This window comes from Sinocyclocheilus grahami, unplaced genomic scaffold (genome assembly GCF_001515645.1).
Source record: "Sinocyclocheilus grahami isolate Dianchi unplaced genomic scaffold, SAMN03320097.WGS_v1.1 scaffold159.1, whole genome shotgun sequence".
Taxonomy (NCBI): domain Eukaryota; kingdom Metazoa; phylum Chordata; class Actinopteri; order Cypriniformes; family Cyprinidae; genus Sinocyclocheilus; species Sinocyclocheilus grahami.
In genome coordinates this window covers 1,306,812-1,332,720 of record NW_015505338.1, presented here as the reverse complement: position 1 = coordinate 1,332,720, position 25,909 = coordinate 1,306,812, and the positions used below count along the sequence as shown (strand labels likewise).

The 25,909-nt window shown below is 36.0% G+C and overlaps 1 protein-coding gene across 3 annotated transcripts in view; it reads right to left on the bottom strand.

The window, feature by feature from the left end:
• The window catches only part of LOC107592828 (poly(rC)-binding protein 4-like), a 97,647-nt gene that overhangs the window by 17,406 nt on the left and 54,332 nt on the right, over positions 1-25,909 (bottom strand). For all 3 annotated transcript variants that reach the window (XM_016282385.1, XM_016282383.1, XM_016282384.1), the window contains exons 3-9: positions 20,542-20,722; positions 17,815-17,838; positions 13,127-13,159; positions 10,929-11,045; positions 5,165-5,296; positions 3,691-3,819; positions 2,393-2,467 (exon numbers count right to left, since the gene is read on the bottom strand). In XM_016282385.1, the coding sequence (XP_016137871.1) occupies positions 2,393-2,467; positions 3,691-3,819; positions 5,165-5,296; positions 10,929-11,045; positions 13,127-13,159; positions 17,815-17,838; positions 20,542-20,649 (618 nt within the window). In that variant the 5' untranslated portion in view covers positions 20,650-20,722. The remainder of the gene's footprint in view (positions 1-2,392; positions 2,468-3,690; positions 3,820-5,164; positions 5,297-10,928; positions 11,046-13,126; positions 13,160-17,814; positions 17,839-20,541; positions 20,723-25,909) is intronic.

Here is a 25,909-nt window from a genome sequence, read left to right as displayed (position 1 = left end):
TTTTATCCTTCATGGATAAATGATACTCACTTGTTGCAGATCCAGCCCTCCCTGAGCCACTGAGAAAAGCGGGTGAGACGCAAACTCTGAAGTTTCGAAAACCTTAAAAAGGCAAATAGGGGACAGAGACACAAACCAAGGCTTCATTTGCATGTCATTAGTCTTACGAATATGCATATTTCGCATGTACATTAGCGTCAATTTTGCTATCATTACCATTAGGCGTGATTTGAATTCAGACAGAAAAGCGTTAAAAAAAGATGGAGCAATGAACATTAATTTCATTATTAGACATTAATCTTACTCATCATGACAGACAGGTAAATATATCAAACAGACGATGCATCATAAGTGCACACGTCAAAGTTTCTGCCAGTCCGATTAATTACACCATTGGCAAATGACTTCACAACACTTTTAATGGTGAGGAATATTCATGAGCCCGATTGATCTTAATGCTACTGTTATTCATGCATAGGAGTGTTGATAATGAATAGCTGTGTCAACATGAATAAACATAACGGCCTCTTCTACTCTCTTCTGGAGACGTGTTGTGATGTGAAGTGAGTAACGGAGCAAACAATAGATTAAAGAGTGAAACAATAGACCTTAGTTTGGATAGACGGCATACTTCATTTGATGGGGATGAAAACAAGGCTGTGAAGAATGGAAGCACAGTTTGTTCAAAGGCCATTAAATCCGACAACTGAAGTAAGAATGGTTTTACCAACAAATTTAGTCGAAGCACTCAAAATATATCTTCCGACAAAACTGAGACTCGTGAACGCTTTTTACACACAAATTTGTTCAGCTCGTGTTTCAGGTTTTGAATATACTTCCATTCCTGAATCCCATTTTCATTTGTGCCAAATTAAACATGCCATTCACACTGAATAAGGTCTATTGAGTCTGTAAGAATTTCTCGCAATATGATATTAGCTGCATGACAGATTTATAACAGTGTAACCTAATAAATGGAACTAAACCTTAGATGTATTTATTCATGTTTGCAATACTTTGTTTACATGACTTCAGTCCATGTCATTAATGAGAACACACAACAAACAAGCTTAGAAATATTTCATAAACACAGACTGTCCCAACCAATACCTTTCATTGATGGACAGATGCTTTTTATTAAAGGAAATGGAGGCAGCATGCTGTCAGCTGTGTGGCGCTTTATGAAGCTCTACAATATTAAGTCAACTGAATATTAAGTATGTGCAGTGCACACAGCATATTTACAGGTGGGGTTTGTGTTTTTGGTGATGTTAATTGGATCTGCTTGATCCCAGCAATAAGTATGAGGGTTATATTTGAGACAATTAAACCTTGTTCACACAGGCATTTTTCATTTTACTAGACTGATTTACAAAAAAAAAAAACGTATTTAAATGCATTCATACTTTATAATGCATGCATTCATACAATTAGATAATGTAAACCTGATAAATGTAGCACCATGGTGAGAAGCCATAATATACATCCACAATGACAACTTGCTAATTTCAGCTGTAAAAGAAACAACTCTCTTGGCATCATGATGACACCTACGTCATGAATCTCACAATAGATGTAGCTGTACCAGACATTGACTATACTGTCTGAACAAATGGATTCCAATTTCATTCCTTGCAAAATGTCACTTTGGACAGCCAATCCTGAAGACTGGATTTGAAAAACAAATCAGATTTGTGTGCAGTGTGAACAAGGCCTTGAAGGAATAGTTCGCCAAAAAATGAAAATCTGTCATTATTTGACTTGGACTATTTGTGGACTGCTTTTGTGATTATGTTGTCATTTTGTTGCTTGACAACTCACTTTCATTATTTTAAAAAGAGTGGCCAGGATATGCGAAATTTTCCCATAAGGAAAAAGTAATACATTTTTTAAACTAAGGTGAGTACATTATTGAAAAAAAGTTACTTTTTTGATTGAACTATTCCTTTAGCACTTATTAAAGGTGCACTGTGGAATATTTGGTTCTTTAAGCAGTTAAAGTTTAAAACTTACACTGGTACGCCCTATCTAAAAAAGTAAAATTCATAACAAAAAAAAATCCATACATAATATCTTTTGACTCATTAAAATCAACTGTTTTAAAATAAACAATCCTACAAATGTCTATGGACGTGACAAATTGACATTTCCTGCGAAACCTCATTGGAGACCTCAAATTATTGGTTAGTATTATTAGAAGAACAGAATGGGTGTAAGACAAGGAGACAAATTCAGAAACAGATTTTTAAATTTTTTTTTTACTTTCTCAATAATTGATTTTTGTTCATTTGTAGTGCACCTTTAAGTGTTATGGAATTTATAAGAAAAGTAGGACGCTTAGCATTGTGGATGAAAGAACCATGTGTTTTGCCATTTTGGTGTGTATTTTTACCTGATTTCCAGCAATGAGCACCGCGCCTGGTGCAGGATTGGGGCGGTACGGAATTGTAGCACCCTTTGGAGGAGACTGCAAACATACAACAATTATTAATTTTATCTTAGAACTTTTCAGATTCACCCTTGATATTAAACTTTGAATATCATTCTCGGCTCATTCGACAATAGCGCTAGAACATCTAGAACAAATCAAGGTTTCTCTTACCTAAGGCATTTGCAAAGTCATTTGGTCATATGACTGGAAATGCTGACACGGTGCACAAATGCAACATTTATCGATTGGCTCTTCATCGGATCACTTAAAAGCATACCATTATCCTCTCACAGGAAGTCATTTGGCCAAATTATTTCAGAATGCTATTAATGCTCGCTCGTGATATCCTCAGATGGAAAACTTGCAATGCTGAAAATGTGCCCTGAGCATGTTTTCTTTGAGTAGCATCATAAGTCTGTTGTTCAAACCTACATTTTACACCTACAACTTTAAAAAGGAATACAATTAATTTACAAAATGACTCTGAAATCACTCTTGGCCTTTTAGTCCAAGACAAGGTGTCATCTTGTCCTGAAGGACATCTTTTATAAAATAAAACATAAGTACGCCGATAACTGACTGTACCTGCTCATATGTAATTCGATTAAGAGGTCAGAATAAGGCCAAAGTGATGAAAACCCAGTGAAGCGCATCCCCCACAATTGCTCTCAACCAAACAAAAAGAATCTTTTTAAATATTCATTGGGTGACTTTGTATAATTTGCATCCTGGAGCAGGCAGACAGCTGAGGATTCCTAAAATGGGCAGTGTAGCCGTCAACAATCTGCTCCTCATCCAGTCCATTAAAAATTAAACAGAACGAGCAGTTCGCATTCAGCACAATCCCACTGAATAAAAAGTATAAACTCTTTTTCTCAACCATTTATGTGCAAAGAAACCCATTTGAGAGCAAATGCATTTCACGCTGTGTAAGAGCTGAGACCACATTCACTAATCATTACTGTAATGATTTTTAACATGCAGTTAGTTAGATCAAGTATCTTTGGGAAAAAGTATTTGACATGCAAAAAGCAATAAAAATATCTGTTTAGGCTCCAGAAATGTATCATATCCATTTATCAACGCCACTAAAGCTAAAACTGAAAACCAGTATGCGGTCTTTGAAGCACAGAAGCCTTTGAAGTCTTGCAGATTAGGAATATCACACAATAGTCATCCACAACAGTTTTTCAAGGCCAATGCATGCATAAAAATCTTGTGTTAATGAAGCCAAATGGATTTGCTCGGAGTCAAATTACCTCCAGTATTACAGTGCAGATGAGCCTGACACACTGGATGATGGCATCCTGACTGCCAGATATTGTCACACCTCTCTCTGTGGAGTTAGGCAGAAGATCTCCTGCCACCTGTACCTGAGCCCCTGTTTTCTGCCAAACCAAGGAAGAACAGATCATTAGTACACTGTTTTGCCTAGGTCAGATCTGTCCAATCCTGCTCCTGGAGAGCCAGCTTCATGCAGAGTTTAGCTCCCACACACACCTATCTGACAGGTGAGACCTTAAATAGCATGTTTAGGTTGAGATGTCTTTATTTAGGGTTGGAGTTCAGTAAGAACTTGATCCTATAAAAGCAGGATTGGACACCCCTGACCTAGGTAACGGAAAATGAGGACCAACCCAAACCTTAAAGGGATAGTTCACCCAAAATATGAATATTCTGTCATTAATTACTCACCCTCATGTCGTTCCAAACCCATAAGACCTTCGTGCAGCTTTGGAACACAAATTAAGATATTTTTGATGAAATCCAAAAGCTTTCCGACCCTACATAGACAAGGCCCAGAATGGTGGTAAGAACATCTTTAGAATAGTCCATGTGACATCATTGGTTGAACCTTAATTTTATAAAGCTATGAGAATAATTTTTTTGTGTGCAAAGAAAACAAAAATAATGACTTAATAATGGCACCACATGGTACTCTCGTGAATGCACGGAAGAAAATATATTGTTGAATAAAGTCATTATTTTTGTTTTCTTTGTGCACAAAAAAGTATTATCGTAGCTTCATAAAATTACAGTTGAACCACTGATGTCACATGGACTATTATAACAATGTCCTTACTACCTTTCTAGGCCTTTAACGTGGTAGTTGCGTTGGTGTCTATGAATTTCATCAAAAATATCTTCATTTGTGTTCCAAAGATGAACGAATATCTTACAGCTTTGGAATGACATGAGGATGAGTGATTAATGACATAATGTCATTTTTGGGTGAACTATTCCTTTAACTTTACTGCAATTAGATCTTTCTCTTTGAAAATGTGTCCAAACTGATTTAGATAACTTAGATAACTTCAAGCAATTCCCCCCTTAAGTATTGCTAGGTTAAAACCACCAAATACACATACATTTATAATCAAAACCATGGTGGAAACACTCTTGAATCCAAGAGTTCCTTAACCAAACCCCATGAAGCAAGAGGGTAAAACTAATACATTGAGATGCACTGTGTTTACTTGGTGCTGCTAACTTGAAAGCCTCCAACAACCTTCCCCACACCCCCCGCAACTGCATTACGGAACACACCAAATTTAGCATGACAGACCATTCACCATTACCTCATACCATCTTGACAGCCCAGAGACCATAAATGTAAAATAAATGGGCTTTTACTGACATCCAAACCCATTAAATATGCAAGGGAGCAAGCAGTCCTAACATGGACATCCTGGGGAGGAGGAAAGAAAGATAGGGATATGGAAAAGCACTCACCTCTCTGATCTCTTTGATTTTGGAGCCACCCTTGCCTATGAGGGAACCGCACTGGCTGGCCGGGATGACCAGCCGCAGCGTGACTGGAGGCTTACTGGTGACTGTGCCATTCGCCACAAGAGCAGCCAAGTCCTTGAGGGCCAAACATAGAATGAATGACGTGTTAACTGAAAGTTGTACTGTGGCTTTTATGGTATCTTTCAAAAGAATAAGGATTTTGATTCTGAGTGGTTTGGAACCACGCTTAAAGATCTGGTCTGGTAAGTAGAACGTTTTAGGATTGAACCTTCAAGCACTGATCCATCACTATTGTACCCTTGAGCAAGTGAATGAACCCCAGGTTACCCCCGGAGGGAATTGACCCTATGATGTCCTCATGCTACCAAGACTACTTCTACCAGTTTAACCTGGATTTTCTAGAGGGAATCAACAACACTGGTATTTCCAAACACGAAATGGGTGCTGCCAACTGTTCCCATATTTTGCTGTAAACAAGCAAAAGTAAAAAATAAATGTGTTACCTGATTCAGGTAAGAGATCAGAGGCTTGGTTGTAAATAAGGGACAGCATTGCTCAACAAGATTTGAGGCACGCCGTGAATTAATCTGGTGATTCCCCTTTGAAGGATGTCCTCATAATTCACAAGGATTGTTAATGTACTTTCTTTGTTCCAAGGTTTGAAAATGCCATTCGTGGCTTTTGATTGCAATCTGATGAAATGTTCTTTACCAAAGCCACTGTAATCAATTTCCCTATTCAGACTTTGCAGATCGATGTGCCTCGCTATCAAAAGGTTATAGCTGACTGAACACAGTTGCACCGCTGTCGAAGACACCAATTGATTTTTATGACCAAATTAAACGATATTTACCCACCTGTCATTCACTCTGGTCTCTATCAAGATGTGACATGCATTCGCAAGGTGCGAAAACAGAACCCCAATAAAATAGCACATCTTGGCTTTTCAGAAATTTCTTATGGTTATTGCTTAAAGTAGAGCTATGCCTTCAAGTAGAGGAGGACAACTAGCGTTCCACTGTCATATTCCGGCCACTACAAGAAATCAGCTTTAGCGTCCATTATTCACGCAGTGCAGTTTCCGAGGCTTTCTCTTTAATTAAACCAGGTAATAAATATCAGCCCGAATCGTGGCCCACCACTGCTGCAATCAATTAGGGGGGAGCAGGAATCTTGCCGGGTTTGAAATGTTAATAGCGTGTGCTGTCTCTCTGCCAATCAACCCAGACCTCACCTACGTGAGCCAAATGAATACACCTCAAGTGGCGTCTCGGAAAGTAGAGCTAGTGAGTCTTTTTCTTCTCTGTTTAGTGTTTCCATCAGCACTAGGGGTTTGGAGACGCTGTTTATTGTGTTCGTTCAACGTCTCGCCCCGAAACCTCTAGAGAACGAAGGGGAGGTGGAAAAAAAGAAATCTGTGCATCTTTTCTTGCCGATGCTGTGGAAAGGAATATGGCTGACTGAAAAGATATTCTCTATTTGTTTCTGTTCCCAGTGCCTCTTTGTGGCCCTCTGTAGTATTTCTCAGTAGAATTAGGAGTGATATTAATATGCCTCATTCTTAATAACAGTGACTAAAGGATATCCACTCCCCTGATTCATTCTTGATGTAGGACGTCACACAAAGCCTTTACCCCTCATCCCTCTCGTCTCATTTAACAACCCTCCTGGATAATAAAATATCAATTTAGAAATTACTCTCAGCAGATTGACTCTGTCTTATTTGCATATTAGCTGTTGAGTAAGGGGGTCCTGGCTCAGAATTTATGACAATTTGTAAAGGCTCTTGATCTGATGCAACTAAAGAGCTGTTTTAAAGCTGCAATCTAAAGCTTATGCAACAACAACTCAGGGTTGACAGCATGCGGGTGAAGTCAAAAACTATTTCTGAAGCAAAGCAAGAAATGTTTAGTGCCATTCAAGTGCCTTCTGTTGTTCTAGTACCACAAATCAACAGCAACAATATAGCATTCTATAAATTATACAAAAAAGTACAAATAAATTACCCTTGTTTTGTCTATTTTATGTAGATATGGCTCTCAAGCATTAAAATGATGATGATAAATTATTATTATTATACACTGTAACATGATTGTTTGAAGTTGTAAATAATACATTAGATTAAATATTCTAATGTAAATAATATATTAGAATACATAAGCTTATTGGTTGAAGTTTTACAAGAAAATACTTTTCTGCTTAAATTGAATGTTTGATTCAATGTGTTACATGTAATTTATTTGTAATTACTTGTGAAATGTACCATATATTTAATTATGTTGTAATAATAATAAATCTATCATGGCAGATTTCTAATGTGAATGCATTTAGTTTTATATTTATTATTTTAACATGATTGCTTAATAATTTAAACAGGGTTCTGTTACTGATTCCAAATTACATAAAAAAATTGATTGTTAGTAAGTTAGTAACGTAATCCATTAAATTCCATATTTTAGGTAATATAATCGGACAACTTTTTGATTACTTTTATATTTGTTTGTCACATTGATTTAAATAGGATAATCTTATACCATATTGATATGAAATACAAAGAGTAAGAAAATATATTACATTTGTTGTTATTAACAACATGAAGTGCATTAAACATTATATTATTTAATGGTATCCCCAACTGAGTTTCGGAACTGCAGGGGGTTCATGGGTTTAATGAAATGCTGATAATTAATCAGATCACAAAAAAATGTAAAATTAAAGTAAATAATTTTAAAATAACATCAATGAAAAAAAAAAACGCACTTACTAAAAAATGAAATATTTCATTTGTGTGAACATTGGGAACATTAACCAACATCAGAGAAGCGTGATCAAGCAAATGTGATATATATATATAATTATTAAAATATTTATTTTAAAATCTCAAGGGTACTTCAAGTAAATATATTAGGTGAAAGAGGTTTGGCTGACAACAATTTTGGGAATGCCTGCATTACATGGAAATAAAAAAATTATGTGAATTTATGCAATATTAATATTCATTTTTACATTGTTTGCCAAAATGTTAGCACATAAAACCATGTGGAATTATTAGTGAATAAGACCTAGTGTCTTAGTGTCCCATGGCATGCCCTGTGAATTTTTAGCTAAAAAAAACCCAACTCTGTTCTTTTCTAGTCTAGACTTTCACAGTCTTCTCCCTAAGCTCCGAAATTCTTTGTCTATTCTGTCATATATCATCCGAAACTCTGAAACATGGTTTTTAGATGTCCTCCATGTTCTCAGCTGACTGAAAGAGCGGGCAAAAACCTTCTGGATCAAAGCTGGGCCAGACCTCAATAGAGCTCCTTGTAAAATTCAACCAGCAATGCTCATCATATGCTCGGCATAAACGAACCCCGCCACCACCTCAGGGGTTTCTATGGTGACTCTTCCGTTATGGGTACGGAAACGGGCTTGTGCGGAGGACAGGGAGATTCCTAACAGATGTTTAATGAATGGCACCCTGCCTGCTATGAAAGGATATCAAATACATAATGGATTTAGCAGGAGTGAGAAGATTTGTTATTACTTGGTGGGTGTAGAGCTGACATGCTGCAGGCAGACATACACACCTCATTGACTAGCAGTTATATAACTCTACTGATGCCATTAATAAAAATACGGATGTGGGACGCAAACGTATGTATGTTTCTATAAATTATTGGGTATTTTCAGGTTTACATTTGGCTGCTTATGCATTTACCTTCAAATTTTTAGAATGATTTTTAGATCACGACCTCAGACTCATGCCATTGGTTGAGTTAACGTTGATGTCAGGTGAGAACGTTTAAAAAAAAATACATGACACACATCAGCTTCAAAAGTCCCATCGCGATTTGGGAAGTCTGACACTTTTTTCAGAGAGCTGTATGTCTCTTTTCAGCAATCGTTCACTGGCATCAGCAAGGGAATGTATCGTGTAGGGGCTCAAATTATATTTCTGAGGTTATCCTACAACAGATAGGCACCCCACTGCTATGGGACCGATTGACGATATATGAAAACTACCCACGACTCTTTCATCCAGCTGTTCTTACAAACCATGTCTCAAAATTGCTGAAATTCAAACATGCAGAGTTAAAGGGTGTTCATGCGTTCAGCCTGACAGCTTTATCTCTGCAAATCGTCCGGAAACCATTCAGTTTCTGCACAAGTCAGTTATTTGCAGACTGTGGACGATGCAATACATTTAAAAAGGTTTTGAATAACATTAAAGTAATTATTTATTGGTATCATCGAAATTTTTATGTTAATTTTTTTTCTCTGTTATTATGCCCTATTTTAACAATTGAAGCGCATGGTCTAAAGTGCATGGCGCAGGTGCACTTAGGGTGTGTCCAAATCCACTTGTGCTAGTTTAACGACAATAAAAACGGTCGGCGCGCCCGGCGCATGATCTAAAAGGGTTGTCCCTATTCTGTTAATGAGTCATGGGTGTGTTTTGGGCATAACGTGCAATAAACCAATCAGAGTCTCATCTCCCATTCCCTTTAAGAGCCAGTTGCGCTCGTGCCATGGCGGATTTGCTATTTACACGGCGGAATTTGCAAGCGCAAAGACAGAACGCATCTCCAGAGATGAAACGGAGCTGCTCGTGCGCGAACAAATAGGTAGCCTAATTCTGATACATGCAATGACTATCCATTATGACATGTAGGAATTTTTATATTTATGTAGCCTACACAATAATAATCTTTTACATTGCAATTGCAATTTTTAATATTTGGCATGTTTGTGTGCTGCTGTGCGTCCCTGTGTGTGTAATAAGCAGAGTGTATGCACGTTGTGGACCCACCTATACTAACGCGCTCGTTAAATAACAAAAAAACTACTGCGCCATTTACTTTAGACCAGGTTTTAGTTCGTCAATGGTGCAGTCTATTTCAGCTGCCTCAAAATAGCAACACGCCAGCAATGCGCCTGAACACACCTCGTTTTCAGACCAGCACGCCCATGGGCCCACAAATGGGCGCAAATGCATTTGCTATTTAAACAACGTGGCACAGGATGTGAAAATGACAACTGTGTCGGGCTGAAACTAGCAAAAAACACTTGCGTCGCACTTGGCGCCGCATTGCACCAGATGTATAATAGGGCCCATTAAGACTAGGAACATGTTTTAATGAAAATGAAAATTTGCTGAAAATTGTTCTTGATCTGTGAATATTTCTCTTCTTATTCAGGCAAGATGACTTTTTTCACTGGAGTAAACAATATTATGAAGAGAGGCCTTCATTGTTGAAGAACTGATTATTGTGATGTTTTCATTATGTGTTTGGACTCTCATTCTGACGGCACCCATTCACTGCAGAGGATCGATTGGTGAGCAAGTTCATTAGTGCTACATTTCTCCAAATCTGATGAAGAAACAAACTCATCTACATCTTGGATTTTTGATTGTGATTTTTTCATTTTTGGGTGAACTGTTTCTTTAAGAAGCGTTCATGCTGACAGCTTTATCACTGCAAATTGACCGGAATGCATTCATTTTTGACAAACATCAGTTATTTGCACATACTGTTGACGATGTGACAAATCTGAGTAGATTTAACAGCTTTAAGTAATTATTCATAGGTATAAACACATTTTTTATCCAATTTCCATTAGTCTTAACTAATAAGGTCAGTTTGACTTTTTTATGGGACTGTTTCTCTAACATTAGCGAAATGACATGCATGTTTTTATTATATTTTATGCTTATTGCTCAGCGTGCTTGTATATGTAAGAGTGGTTTTCCTGTACTTACCTCCTCCAGTTTGAGTGTGATCATAGTGAAGGCTCTAAACACACACTCTGTGGCACCCGTGATGGTGATGATTCTCTCTGGGCATGAGCCTTCTGAGATATTGATACGTGCACTGCTCTGTAAGGATGGAAAAGTAAAGGAACAGTAAATGGATGGGAGGTTGATAAAGAGAAAGAGGGAAAATAAACTAAATATTATGCATTTACTCTAGTACGAAGTATTTCTGCTCAAATGCATAGGAAAGTTGTGGCCTTGCTTGTATTGTATTTTAACCTCAGAAATTAAATATGCAGGAGGTATGTGTGCATTTTTAAGCACATAAATTAATAAAAATGCATTTTCTTTCTACATCAGGTAGGATACCAACAGTACTTGAACCACCAACTGTTTTTTTAACTCCAATTTGGCAAAAACACCTTAATCCATAATGAAGAATTTTTTTTTTTTACCATATTCAGCATTGTAAAAAAAAACATAATATCCCACAAGACATTCCTATCCAGACAGGATTAGATTTCTCAGAGGATGCTCAAGGAAATAGTAGGCAATCTGTTCTGTATTTTTTAACCAGGGCTGTGCAAGAAAAACGCAGGCGTGTTCGATTCAGATGGGATTAAAATCACAACATACATCTGTAAAACACAAATTTACCTGACCTCCTCAGGGAAACTAGTTCCGCCCGCATAGGCCTTATGTTAGGTGTGCGTATCGTGTGTGTTCTGTCTAAATGTGTGGATGTCTCCAGCAGAGATCTGGACTGAGCTGCATGTTTCATTCTCTTGAAGGGCTCTGACTGTCAGCTTCATTTAAACTGATCTCTTTATCAATCATGCACAAATGCATGCAAATGCAAGTGAGTTTAGTCAACAGTGTCTTGAAGCTACAGTATAACTTACGTTTTATACAATTTGTATATTAATATTATTTATAAAATAGCAAAAAATGTGTGTGTGTGTATATATATATATATATATATATATAAATTATTATTATTTTTTTTTAAATCACCTGAAACTTATATTACAAACCAACTTATCTGATGCAATTACTGTAAAGCATGCAAACCGTACACAAAGCGCAAACATTTGGCGCCGAAGTTTATTTTTTCAAGTTTAATCTTGTATAGACTTGGTGATTATAATGAATTCCACTATAATTTATGATTGTTTTAAACTGTTTAAACTTTTCATTTCTGTTCTGTTCTGAATTTTTAAAGGATTTGTTGTGGAGTGATAGAAATGAACGATTTATTCAAAACATTTGTATTATAGTGTAGTTTTATTATGCCTTTGAGATTCACAACTATATGATTTTGTCGTATGGAAAAGAGCAGCATGAATATTCTTCAAAATATCTCTTTTTACATTCCACACAAGAAAGTCGTATGGATTTGCTGTGACAGGGTGAGTACATGATGACAGATTTTAATTTCCCCCCCCCCCCTTTCTTTAAGCTCCTTCTGCTAATAAATAGCACAGAACAGCAGAAAAAAACTTCCAGTGGCAATTTCTTCTGTTTATGACATCTATCGGGCCCAGGATTGACCCCTGTGGTGTCCCAACTAATGCAATAGAGAATGCCTCATGCGCAGGCTTGCGTTCACATTTGCCACCCCCCAAACCATTAATTAGGTTGAAAAAATACAATCTTCTAGACATTTTATGTTGTTAGGAAGCAAAAAAACATTAGGTAGAGGTTTAGGCGAGCTAGAGAACTAGAGACAAGAAAGAATTTCTACTGATCAGCACTGTCAGGAAATTATTTTTATTTTTTTATTCTCACAGGGACACGCTCACCCACTCCTGAGTTTTTCTCCTTGGTAACCCACTTCAATCTTTACCCAGAAGCTATTGTTAATAGCAACTACCTTGAAAATTCCAACACATTCATATCAAACTAACGAATTAGAGTCCGCCGCATGTGCGCATCATGCGCCCTTGAGATGAAAGGCTTCATTTAAATATTCATGTCTTCTGCAGTCTTTCAGCTTTAATGTGGCGGACATCAACTGTTTTGAGGACGTATGTGGGATGTAAGGGCGTTTCAGTGTCTTTCTTCCAGCATTAATCCACATTTATGTGTAAGAATGCATGTGGTGTAGTGCCGCACTAGCTTCAAAGGAATACCGTCTGTTCTGCGCGCATGATGCATGCTGGGAAACTGAGAAAGACAATATTTATGAGTAGCATGTAGCTTACCTCCTCTCGTATCCTTTTCACAGTCTCTCCTTTCTGTAGGGGAGAAAAAAAGATCATAAAGCACTTATTGCCTTTGTCTCGCGTTTGTTTGCATGACATGTTGTTTTCCCAGGGTGACTGTCTTTCACAATGGCTTATAGTGGAGGATAAAGTGAGTTTGACTAGTTTAACAGATATCTCAAATTAATATCAATTCTGCTTCACTACACAGCAATATGGCATCTGCATGGATAGGCCTCAGGGGAACAGGTTTTCCAATCGAAGGCCCTGCAATTGGACTGACTAGGGAATCAATAGTCCATGAATCACTTAGATAGCCTCAGATAGTGTCTCGCTATCTCCGACACAAAAGCTAACGTGTGCGGCATAGTCATGACTGCAGACCTGCTTTTGCACGCTTGACTGGCATTTCATTGTCTTTAGATGGGCTAAAAGGATGATTGGATATGTCATAACAGAGGTGAAGCGAGACTTGGGTGGTTTTAATTTATCAGGGAAATTGACATTTCAGATTAAACATTTTCGAGACCACCCATCTCATAAATCTACCCTTAATACGAATAAAATGTCATGCCACAAAGTTCTTTAAAACATCAAACTATGATGCATGTAGCAGTGTTTGCAAATGCTTATTAAATAACCTAAATATAACTTATAACCAGTCCCTTTCAGAGTTGAAACCATATATAACTGAACAAAAACAAGGCTGCAGAAGACCAGAAGTACATTTCTATCATGACAACTCTCTGAGGCTTTGGTAAGAAATATTGCTGCTGCACATATAACATATATGAATAACCCCTATGTAGCATACATGAATAACCCCATAGCAGATCTATACAGGTGGAGCTGGGGAAGGTGGAGGGTTTCTAAAGCACACTGCAACTGCTACAGCAAGCACTAGCCAAGTATTTGAATGTTGAGCAGCAAGCTCATTGACTGCTGATACGAAAAGAACCAATCAGCTGCACCGTGTGATGATGTCATTATGTCAGATCGAGTTAGACCTATTGGACTGCACCATCTAGAGTTTCATGTTAGGATTTTGTTAATATGTCATACTTGTGTGTTGATTCAGCCAATGAAACATTAAAAATGCATATTTAACAAAATGACTGACAAAAATGTTTTGGGGTTTCGTTGTTCATCAATGACAATGTTGGGTTATTATAGTTAACTGACTAACTAAATGTTATTTGAAATAAAATCAACATTAATTGAAACAAAACATGTAAAAAGTATTTCATTTCAGCTTGTTGCCAAAAAAAAAACATTTCTCATATTCATTTAATTTAACTTGATCTACTAAAATCACTAAAAATAAAACTGAAATAAAAACTATTATAAAAAGGACATATACTATGTATAAATATATAGAGATGTTAAAAAACTAAACTCAAATTACAAAAACAACAAAATTACTAAAACTATTTTCTATAATTACAAAAATAAAAAATATATAACTATTAATAAAACCTATAATAGCATTCCAATTATATTAAAATCTAACTTTAAAATTAACTATTTTTTGTGAAATAAACAAATAAAAAACTATAAATATGACAAAGAAAAAACTTGTTTCCGTGAAACCCATTCATACAAAACAATTACGAATTTTGATTCATTGTAACATTTTATGCAAGAATGCTTATTGAAGCCAGCATGAACAAAGAAATGCGTCCTGTTCGTAGTAACCGATTACATGTAATCTGGATTATGTAATCATATTCCAAAAATTATGTACTTGTAATCAGATTAAATTACATTTTATAATACTCATAATCATACTGCAGTTGCTTTTTTTATTGATTACATGATTATCACACAATAGCAATACATTATTTATAATTTACTGATTCTCCATCATTCTTTTTCATCTTTTAAATGTTCTGTGCATACCATTTATTAAAAAAAAAAAAATTACGAATTTCGATTCATTGCAACAGTTTACGCAAGAATGCGTCTTGAACAAAGAAGCCAGCATGAACAAAGAAATTTGTTCTGCTTGTGTTTTTATGAATGAAGCCCACTGTACGCTTGTACTTCCAGTCACTTCCGAGGCCTCATTTTCATTTATGTCAAATTAAACATTGTCCACTGTGGCTGAGCTCTCTTACTGCTTATAATTTACTATTCACCTTCATTCCTTTCTCCTGAAGATGCATTACGAATAGTAATTGACTCTAGGCCGCCCCTCCCCACGAATATCTCCAGTGGAGATTTGTGATGGAGAACCACCGGTAACGGCACAGATTTATTCTAGGATGTGTTTAATCTATGTCTGTGAAACCAAGCCTTGGTTTATTGATTTCACAGTGGGGAGTTATACAATATAGGCCTTCATTTATTTACTATGCTTCAGAGAAAAAAACAAGATAGGGTAAAAGAAGACAACAGATGATGTCAAAACATAATTTAGCTGATCTTTTACTGGAACGTGATTGAGCATTACATGATTATCATTCCATAAATGTCACCTAAAAGCCTTGGGACAGCTGTGTATGATTTCAGCCCTTGGTGAGAGAACATCATATTCAAATTAGCCTGATGAAAAATCTAACTGTGGCTTAAATTAATGCATCAAAAGGATGAAGGCTTTTTCACTTTTTCTTTTTGATACAGCAATGTTACACTTTGATTTAAGAACATTGTCAGTACTGGGAAGTACAGCCAGAAACATACTCTATGCAAGTATTTAAATGCAGACACGAATGCCTGGCCAACAAACTGAATGTGTGCATAACCCCAGAACTTAAGAGGGCGATAGAGTTATCAATGTGTTATAATTCAGATAGTTAGCTAATCATGTAGATGGTTTAACTAACTTAAGCAAACAAGCTCAGCCAGATTCTCTGCAAACAGTTGCTTTGTCCTAATAGTAGTCGATCTGTAATCAAAGAATAAAATATATACGCTAGCTATAGCGCCCCTTGTGGCAATGCAAGAAACGCACACACAGCTGCACAAACTTTTTTTTGTGTGTGCCAGAACACAATATAAAGTTTGCATATGGTAAAAAAAAATTGCGTAAATATTACGTTTGCGTAGCCAGGAAAACGCGCACTCACATACTTGCGTATATTTCAGGCACTACTTGATGCAGCGGTTTCTTTTTATTGGTTGATTAGATCCCTGCTACAGGAAGTGCAGCTAAGCTTATTATTGATTTGTAGTTTGGAAGTTTTAAACAGAATAAATTATGAAATCGAGTTTGTGTAGCAAGGAACGTTTGCATAGATTCTGTTTCTGGCACTGCTTGTTGCAGCTATGCTTTGTTTTTATTGTTCAAAGAGATCCCTGCTACAGGAAGTGCAGCTAAGTTTGTTCTTGATTTGTTGTTTGGATGTTTTAATCAGAACACAATATTAAATCAAGTTTGCTTAGCAGGGAATGCTTGCGTTCACATGTCTGCGCAGACCAGAGCTGGGTAGTAACTGATTATGTAATCTGATTACAAAAATAAAGTACTTGTAATTAGATTAAATTACATCTTAAAATTGTTATTGTAACATTATTACAATTTATAATTTAATAATTTAAAAAAACAGTCATTAGTCAGGTGGCTACACAGCATTTGACCACTCGATTTACAAAAATAATTTCAGGTTTAAGAAGTGTTTCAACATTGCATATCAAAAATACAACTAATGGTACAGGATTATCTGATTTAAATCAATGTGATAAGCGAGTTGAAGTAATCAAAAAGTAGTCTGTCAACTACAATTTTTGTCATGTAATTTGGAATCAGTAACGAACTACAGTTTGTAAGTAATCTACCCATCTCTGGTGCAGACTATGTTTCGGCCATTACTTGTTGCAGTTACCGTTTTTTTTTTCATTGGTTGATGAGATCCCTGCTACAGTAAGTGCAGCTAAGCTTGTTCTTGATTTGTTGTTTAAATGTTTTAATCAGAACGCACTATGAAATCAAGTTTGCGTTTGTGTTCACATATTCTTCATCACTTTTAGGACACTGCAACAGTCTTCATTTTTTAATTATTTTTGTGCAAGACAAGAGTGAACTGTGTTTTCAAGACGACGTATTTGCAGCAATGGAGCTCAGAGCGGTCTGTATCCGTCCGTCTGGCTCTTGTCCTGAGGCCAAACTCTGGCAAAGGCCCAGAGACCTATTAGCAGGCCAGTTCTGAAGAGAGCTTTGTGTATCACAAGAGATTTATTTGGAGCCAAGGAAATGCCAACAACTGTGTGTATTTGTGCGTGTATGTGTTTTGTCACTCCAGGACCCAGAGTTGTCCGAAGCAGGGAAAAAATCCAACAAAAATCATCTCATCAGTAGCTGACACACTGCTTACTAATCATTGTGACATCTACATCGGGCCTCTCCAAGAGATTGTGCCATGTTTAGACAATTGCACTCGCTCTAGGGATAAACAGAGCTAGCTGTAGAATTGAACAGCGTAATATATCCAGATCATTAATACATAAGATGCACGACTCGTCGCATTTAACAAGCCATTTGCTAGGAAACATCAAGTCGCATAGTGATACATTCTGTAGGATTCTAATCTGGGGTTTTGGATTGTAACCTAAAGGTCTGTGAGGAATATTGTGAGAACAATCTAATACAGAGGAAAAAACAAACCCAATAGCGACAAAAATCTCAAGACGCATCCACCAAATCTAATAAGTCAACAGCAGGGACAACAGGAACAAAGAGATACGCTCACCTTGCCTATGATGCTGCCGACCTCCTGTGAAAAGAGAAACAAAGCAAATGTCAGCTTATTGATTACCAAGCTCACTCCTCACTCATCCGTCTGTGGGTTTTGATGAGGTAGGCTGGGTCTGGAGTGTCTGTGCACTTGGGGATCACGTGAAACCATATTAGATCAGGGCCTACAGGCTCTGGAAGCACTTGATAGCTTTTAAATGTCCCATCTTGGGTTTAAAGTCAACACAAAATGGTGTTCATAACCCATTTGATTTATGTGACCAAGAAGTACAATATTTCAGGACAAAACTTGGTTTTATCCATCGGGATTGATTGGATTGCGAAAGTTACTATACACTCTTAAAAACAAAGATTCTTTATTGGCATCAGTGGTTCCATTAAGAACCTTTAACACCATTTCCATTCCATTCATGGAAAAAGGTTCTTCAATGTTCTTCACTCTAAGAAAAAGTGGTTCTGTTCTCAGAAAGGTTCACTGGGGAACCAAAAATGGTTCTTCTATGGCTGGGGTCCTCAACTCTGGACCTCGGGATCCTAGCTACTAAACACACCTACCTGCAACTTTGTAGCAATCCTGAAGACCTTGATTAGCTTGTTTAGGTGTGTTTGATTAGGGTTGGAGCTAAACTCTGCAGGGAAGTGGATCTTAAGGTCCAGAGTTGAGGACCCCTGTTCTATGGCATCACTGTAAAAAACCCATTTTGAAACCTTTATTTTTAAGAGTGTATGGTAGTTTGCTGTGAAGCCATTTTAGATATTAAACAGAAAACATTTTTTCTTCTTTAGAGTAACTTACACTGATTAACTGTTTACAATAATGTGTGTTGATTTCATGTTGACTTTAAAGTATGCTTGACAAATGGGCATTAAAATCACTTGTGAAACTGCAATGCACTTTCTTGTATTGTTTGTCAAATGGCTCAACACACTCTATTGCCAATTTGTTACTATTGTAAGTTTTGGCGAATTGGTGGCTAATTTAAATTAATTTGTACTCATTTGTACGTTTTCGTACGACTGGGTGTAAACAGATTTTACAAAAGTGTACAAATTAGATCATACTAACTGACGATTCGGTTTAGAGGTGGACTTTCATGCTTGATTGTTTTTTAAAAAATCGTATATTCCAATACGAATCATGCTGTACGAATATGCAAACCGTCACCTTTGTTTTCTCGCAGGTGGCGGTTGACTTGTGAAGTGATGTAACTCTGGCTAGAGTGCAGGAAAAAGTCTGAAGGATGATGTTATGTACCACTTATGGCACTATGACTTCATGTACCAAAGTTTCTCGAAAAGTTTTCAGCAAGGATTTGAGTTTTAAACTGCCAAAAATCAAAGGCATCACTTAAGTCTTGAATGATCTCTGTGTTTATCTTCATTGGAAGATCAGATCCCAATCTGTTAAGAATTAAGGTAAATTGGCACATAAATCATATAAATGTGGTGGTTTATTAACGGATCATTATGTTTTCATTGGTTTTTCATGACTGTTTTTAATGACTCATTCCTTTTTAGTAATATGCAAATGAGAAATATCAAGGAGTTCTAGGCATGTGGGTGGAAATCTGTCACTGGCAGCTGGCTGACAGTTAAACGAACATGTTGACACTGTAATGACATGGCAATGAAATCCACAACCATTTGTTTACTAGGAACTTTAGAGAATTCAAGCAGATTCAAAGCATTTAGGAAATGTAAAATACATCAAAGAATCAAGTTGGAAATAATCGTGGCATGATTCTGAACAAGTGAATTACTGTACAAAAGTAATTTTAAACACATAGAAACCAGTGTCTAGTTCAATGATTCAAATAACTTTTGTTCAAATCAAATGTCAAAATATAGGTGAAATAATGTTTTAGCATAACATATATACTGTATATATATTCTGAGCTGTACGCATTAAAATATATAGAAGAAAAGTAATCATACTAAATTGTATTTTTAAATGATTAAAAACTTCTTGCTGACAAATGGGTAAAACCTAGTGGTTTGAAAGATAGTGGCAAAAATTGGTGAAGATTTTAAATTACAATAAATTTGTATTTTTGGTGTCTGCACTGTGATCCTTAAATAGAGTCTTTTAATGCCATTTAATGATTCGTGTTATAAATATGCCTGGCAAGGTTTTTTTTATTTTATTTTATTTTTATATGAACTATTGTTACAATACATTACATTTTAGTGTAATTCATGGTAAAATATATGGCGGTCATTATTTTGGTTCAGAAAAATAAATAAATACATGAATGAATGAATAGGACACATTCTAATGTTTGCAAAACTTTGTTTTGATAAACTTTGACAAAAATAAAATAAAATAAATAATGAATAAAATAAAATTGGAACTTCAGTGAACATTTCTGAATAATGATGGAAACATAATGAACAGTTGAATCATTATTTTAATCCAATTTATCAAAATAACGCATACGGATCACACTTCTCAATACTATCTGCATGCTGAAGTTAAATTAGAGATTATGTTAAAACATCTCTGTATTAATGTGTTGTGACACACAAAACTAGCCTACATTGCTAACAAAATACCATTGAGCATAAGATAAATATTACACATAATCATCCAGCTTCAGTTTTCATAAGAAGTTTATGTATCATCATCAGTATCATTTCAAAATGTAAACATCGGGCTGCTTCTCTCAGGGTTGTCTTGCACCCGAAAACACTGAATGTTTGTGGTGTAAGTGTGTGCGTTTACCTTGCCGTGCATGAGCAGCCGGAGAGTTAGAGTGACGTTCATGCCTCCATCTCCAAAATCCTGCTCACAGTTCATCCTGACGTGGGATTCGGGCCCAGGGAGACGCATGAAAGATGCTCTTCAGATGATGGAATGGGCAGGGAGGGGGGGGAAGGCAGGATCTCTCCTTCCACTCACCACTCTGGAACGACAACACGCAAAACATACGTCAATATTTTAACACTGGAACAAAATGATGCTTTTAAAATGTTGCAGAAAAGCCAACTACAGTTGATGTCATAAGTTTACATCCCCAGAATCTGCAAAGTGTTAATTATTTTAACAAAATAAGAGGGATCATACAAAATGCATGTTATTTTTTTTTATTTAGTACTGACCTGAATAAGAAGTCAAATGCTCACTGATGGTCCAGAAGGAAAAATCCATGCATTAAGAGCCTTTATGCTTTTATATTGAACTGAATGGAGAATGTACATTTTTATTATTTTGCCTAAATATCATATATATATATATGTATATATTTTTTCATTTAGTACTGTCCTTCAGAGGCTACAGAAGATATTTACATGTTTCCCAGAAGACAAAATAAGTTAAATTTACCCTGATCTTTTACCCTTAATGCATGGTCTTTCCTTCTGGAGCATTGGTGAGCGTTTGAACCTTCTGTAATAGTTGCGTATGAGTCCCTCAGTTGTCCTCAGTGTGAGAAGATGGATCTCAAAATCATACAGTCAATGTTGGAAAGGGTTCCAATACACAAAAATGTTGGAAAACCAAAGAATTTGTGGGAGCTGAAGGGTTTTTCTGAAGAACAGCAGGCAGTTTAACTGTTCAGGACAAACAAGGGACTCATGAACAACTATCACTAAACAAAAAAAACAGCTGTGGATCATTCAGGTAACAACACAGTATTAAGAATCAAGGGGATGTAAACTTTTGAATGGGGTCATTTTTATAAATTCAACTATTATTTTCTCTTGTGGACTATATGTGAATGTCTTTTATGTAGAATATCTTATTCAGGTCAGTACTAAATAAACAATAACATGCATTTCGTATGATCCCTCTTATTTTGGTAAAATAGCCTAATTAACATTTTGCAGATTCTGAAAGGCGCATGTAAACTTTTGACATCAACTGTAGGTCCATATTTATTGCCTTCATTGCAACCGAACATTGAGAGGCTGGGACACATGGGAGAAGGTTGGGTGGGATTGGGAAACGACCCCGGCCTAGATTCGAACGCGTGGTGGTTTCTGTTTGCCTTGACAGGAGTCCGCATGTCTCACAGCAGTAAATAAGATGATATGTAATAGCCACGCCATCTGCTCTTACGTGCGAAGTGTTCAGTTAAGTGAGGACAACCGTGACACCCCAATCCAACAATGGCTCAGCAGCTGAATGATGACAATGAGGGCCACCAAATCCAGTATCACCAATTTGGCCAATCTTACAAAGCAGGAGAGGACGAGGGGAAGTGCTCGCTGAAATTACTCCCGCTGCATTCGCCGCACTTTTTGGTGACGGCCCAGAAGTGGAGCGAGAGGTGATGCTGAGTTCAGCAATTTTTTTCCTTTTTCTTTTTGATACAGGAAATTGAAGGGTTTTGTGCAACCGTGGCTCTAAAACAGGCTCCGTTGAGACCTTTTATTAGGCAGTATGGTGTAAAGAGCAGTAGGAAATATCTAAGATAGCAAATTTGAAGTGATTTTGAATCAAATGAGCCATAATAATTTGATATGCATTCTAAAATCCCTGAATTGCACAAACACACGCACATAGCAATGAGAGAGGTGATTTTGGAGGAAGGATAATTTCAAATTGAGTGCATGACATGTGGTTCAACCAACATTCTGATCAAATGAAATTAAATGAAATAGGCCTTCATGACTGTGTGCAAAGGTCAATATGTAAAATATGAGATAATTGTACCTTTTTATGACAAAAGCTGAAAGTTAGTTCAAAACCATTTAGAAAAATAAGATTTTTTTCAAAAACAAACATTGTTATTGTTAACTAAAACTAAACCGTTTTCGGTAACTGAAAAAAACCCCAAAAAATAATAAATTCTAAATATTAAATGAAACAACTTTAACGTAAAGAAATTAAAATTGATGCATTGGCAAGTAAAAAAAAAAAAAAATTGTTTTTTACTAGAAATTACTAAAACAAATAAACTCAAATCACAGCTACATAGACATACCGTATGCTAAACAAAAACGAATAGAAATGAGAAAAGCACATAAAATTACTATAAATAAAAAAGTAACTTCAACTGAAACCTGAAATAATAATAATAATAATAATAATAATACAAAAAATTATGTTTGGCAACTAACTGGAATACGTTTAAGGGTTTTAGTATCTTTTTTCATTTTTTAAGTCATTATTTTAGTTTATAGTAACTTGATGTGCCTTTTAGTTTTTGTTTAAAATATATAAAATATAATAGTTGTTTTATTTTTTTTTAAAGTAGTAAGTAATTGTAATGCTTTAACTTTAATTTCAATTATGCATCATTTCTAATTTTAAGTGTTTTAGTTTAAAATTGATCAAATTTGAAATAATAACAAACAAAACTCATATAGAATAAAAAAAAAAGAGAAAGTACATAAAATTAGTAAAACTGAAAATCCAAAAATAAAAGCTAAGGCAAAATATTTATACATGCTATAAAAATACATAAAACAAGCATTTTTCTAAGAGCACGGAACAACTAGGTTTTTCTTTTCTTTATTATGGATCCACTTATATTGACTCCATGTTGTGTCCGCAAGTAATCAGAGTCTCACAGTAAGAAAAGAAGAGTTTGGTGAAAGAGTTGATCTTAAAAAAGACAGAAAAAAAAGCATTGCAAAATATTTCATTTGTATCCTCCATTTCCCAAGGGATCAGAATTAAGCCCAGTTAAAGGAACACTCCACTATTTTTGAAAATAGGCTAATTTTCCAACTCCCCTAGAGCTAAACTGTTGAGTTTTACCGTTTTCGAATCCATTCAGCTGATCTCCAGGTCTGGCGGTAGCACTTTTAGCTTAGCTTAGCATAGATCATTGAATCTGATTAGACCGTTAGCATCTCGCTCAAAAATGACCAAAGAGTTTCTATATTTTTCCTATTTAAAACTTGACTCTTCTGTAGTTACATCGTGTACTAAGACCAACGGAAAATGAAAAGTTGCGATTTTCTAGGCCAATATGACTAGGAACTATACTCTCAAATAGGCTTATTGGAAGTTACCTAGCTGGGGACTATTTTCAGGCTCTGCGTAATATCATTGCGCCTGCTGCACCCATAGTACGGCAGCAAAGTTCCTTGATTATTACGCCGGAATGAGAGTATAGTTCCTAGCCATACCGGCCTAGAAAATCACAACTTTTCATTTTCCATTGGTTTTAGTACACGATTTAACTACAGAAGAGTCAAGTTTTAAATAGGAAAGTTGGAAAATGAGCCTATTTTCAAAAATAGTGGAGTGTTCCTTTAACACTCAAAAACTTCCATCAGCTTCTAAACGTCCCCAAAATTAGCCTACACGCGTTATAATTTAAAACGTGATTGGCAAGTGTTGTTAAAGCTTCAGGGTGAATGAAATAAGCTCTCGGCTCTCAGAGGAACTGCTACATCAGATGTCACGGGTGCTAAAACTGCGGCATCACAGCATGCTAATGACGAATGAGCGCTAAGATGATTCCTTGAACATCTGCTCGCCGTAACACCACCCAGATTCACCCACATCGCGCTTTCTGAAATCTGCCGACAGGTTCATTAAAGCTGCGTTTGCCGCTCAATTACAGGTGTGGGTGTGTGTTTTCAGATAACATCAGGAGACAGCCAAGATTTCAAAGGGGCGGCACATCAGTCGGTTAGGGCTCTGAGAAAGTAGGTCAGAAATCCAAAAAGCGAAGCCGAGAGGCGTCGGTGAGGCCTGTGTAGGAGTTTGGCAGTGTGTCATTTGGATAGTCGTGTCCACGGGTGGTGCTGGTGTATGCACGTCATTAGTGCAAAGCGATTGCTACTTGTGCCTGTCTCATTTTTTTTCTCGTCCCTCAAGGCGATCCACCAAATAATTAGAAGAAGAGGCAGCGAGAGGAACGAGAGCGAGATGATGGTGCCCACTGGTTCGCAGTTGAATGTATTTCTGGATCTTCTGTTGGTCCCGGAACAACAGAAACATAGTCGTAATACCTCAACTCTAAATTAACATTAAACTAGGGCCCTATGAATGTTTTCTTTATTTTAATTTTTCCCCTCAAAATTCTGTTTTATTTTTTTTCTCCCCAAATTCTGCGTTTTTCATTTTATTAAAATTTTTTTCTGGAGTCATTTTAATGGTTCAATTAAATTGTATTAAATCATAAAAGGTCTAATGAACTGAATTCATAAAAGCTTAGCTGGAATTAAAAATCAAACAAAAATCAAAGCTATTTGTGACCCTGGACCACAAAACCAGTCCTAAGTCGCTGGGGTATATTTGTAGCAATAGCCAAAAATACATTGTATGTATGTATTGTATACATATTGTATGTATTGTATTTATGCCAAAAATCATTAGGATATTAAGTAAAGATTGTGTTCCATAAAGATATTTTGTAAATTTCTTAACGTAAATATATCAAAACTTAATTTTTGAATTGTAATATGCATAGCTAAGGACTTTATTTGGACAACTTTAAAGGCGATTTTCTCAGTAATTAGATTTTTTTGCACCCTCAGATTCCAGATTTTCAAATAGTTGTATCTCGGCCAAATATTGTCCTAGCAAACCATACATCAATGGAACGCTTATTTATTCAGCTTTCAGATGATGCATTAATCTCAATTTCCAAAAATTTACCCTTATGACTGGTTTTGTGGTCCAGGGTCACATATAAAAATATTTTAAATGAAAAATAATATAAATGAGAAAAGCACATGAAATTAATACAGATAAAAAATAACTTCAAGTGAAACCTTAAAGAAAGAAAGAAAGAAAGAAAGAAAGAAAGAAAGAAAGAAAGAAAGAAAGAAAGAAAGAAAAATATGTTTGGCAACTAAATGGAATAAGTTGAATTAATTTCCCAAATTCTATGTTTTTAATTTACAATTTTTTTCTGTACTCATTTTAATGGTTTAATTAAATTGTATTAAATCAAAAATGTATAATAAACTGAATTTATTAACTTTTGCTAAAAATACCAAAACAAATAAACTCAAATCAAAGCTAGGCTACATAGCCCCCCCCCCCCCCCCTCTTTTTCCATTTGAATTTATTTTATTTTATTAGCTAGAAAGAATGCCTAACCAATTTAATTAATAAGATTTTACCAATAGGGTTGTAGCGAATCAGCTCATGGGGAAATATGAATAATTAACCATAACTAATTATG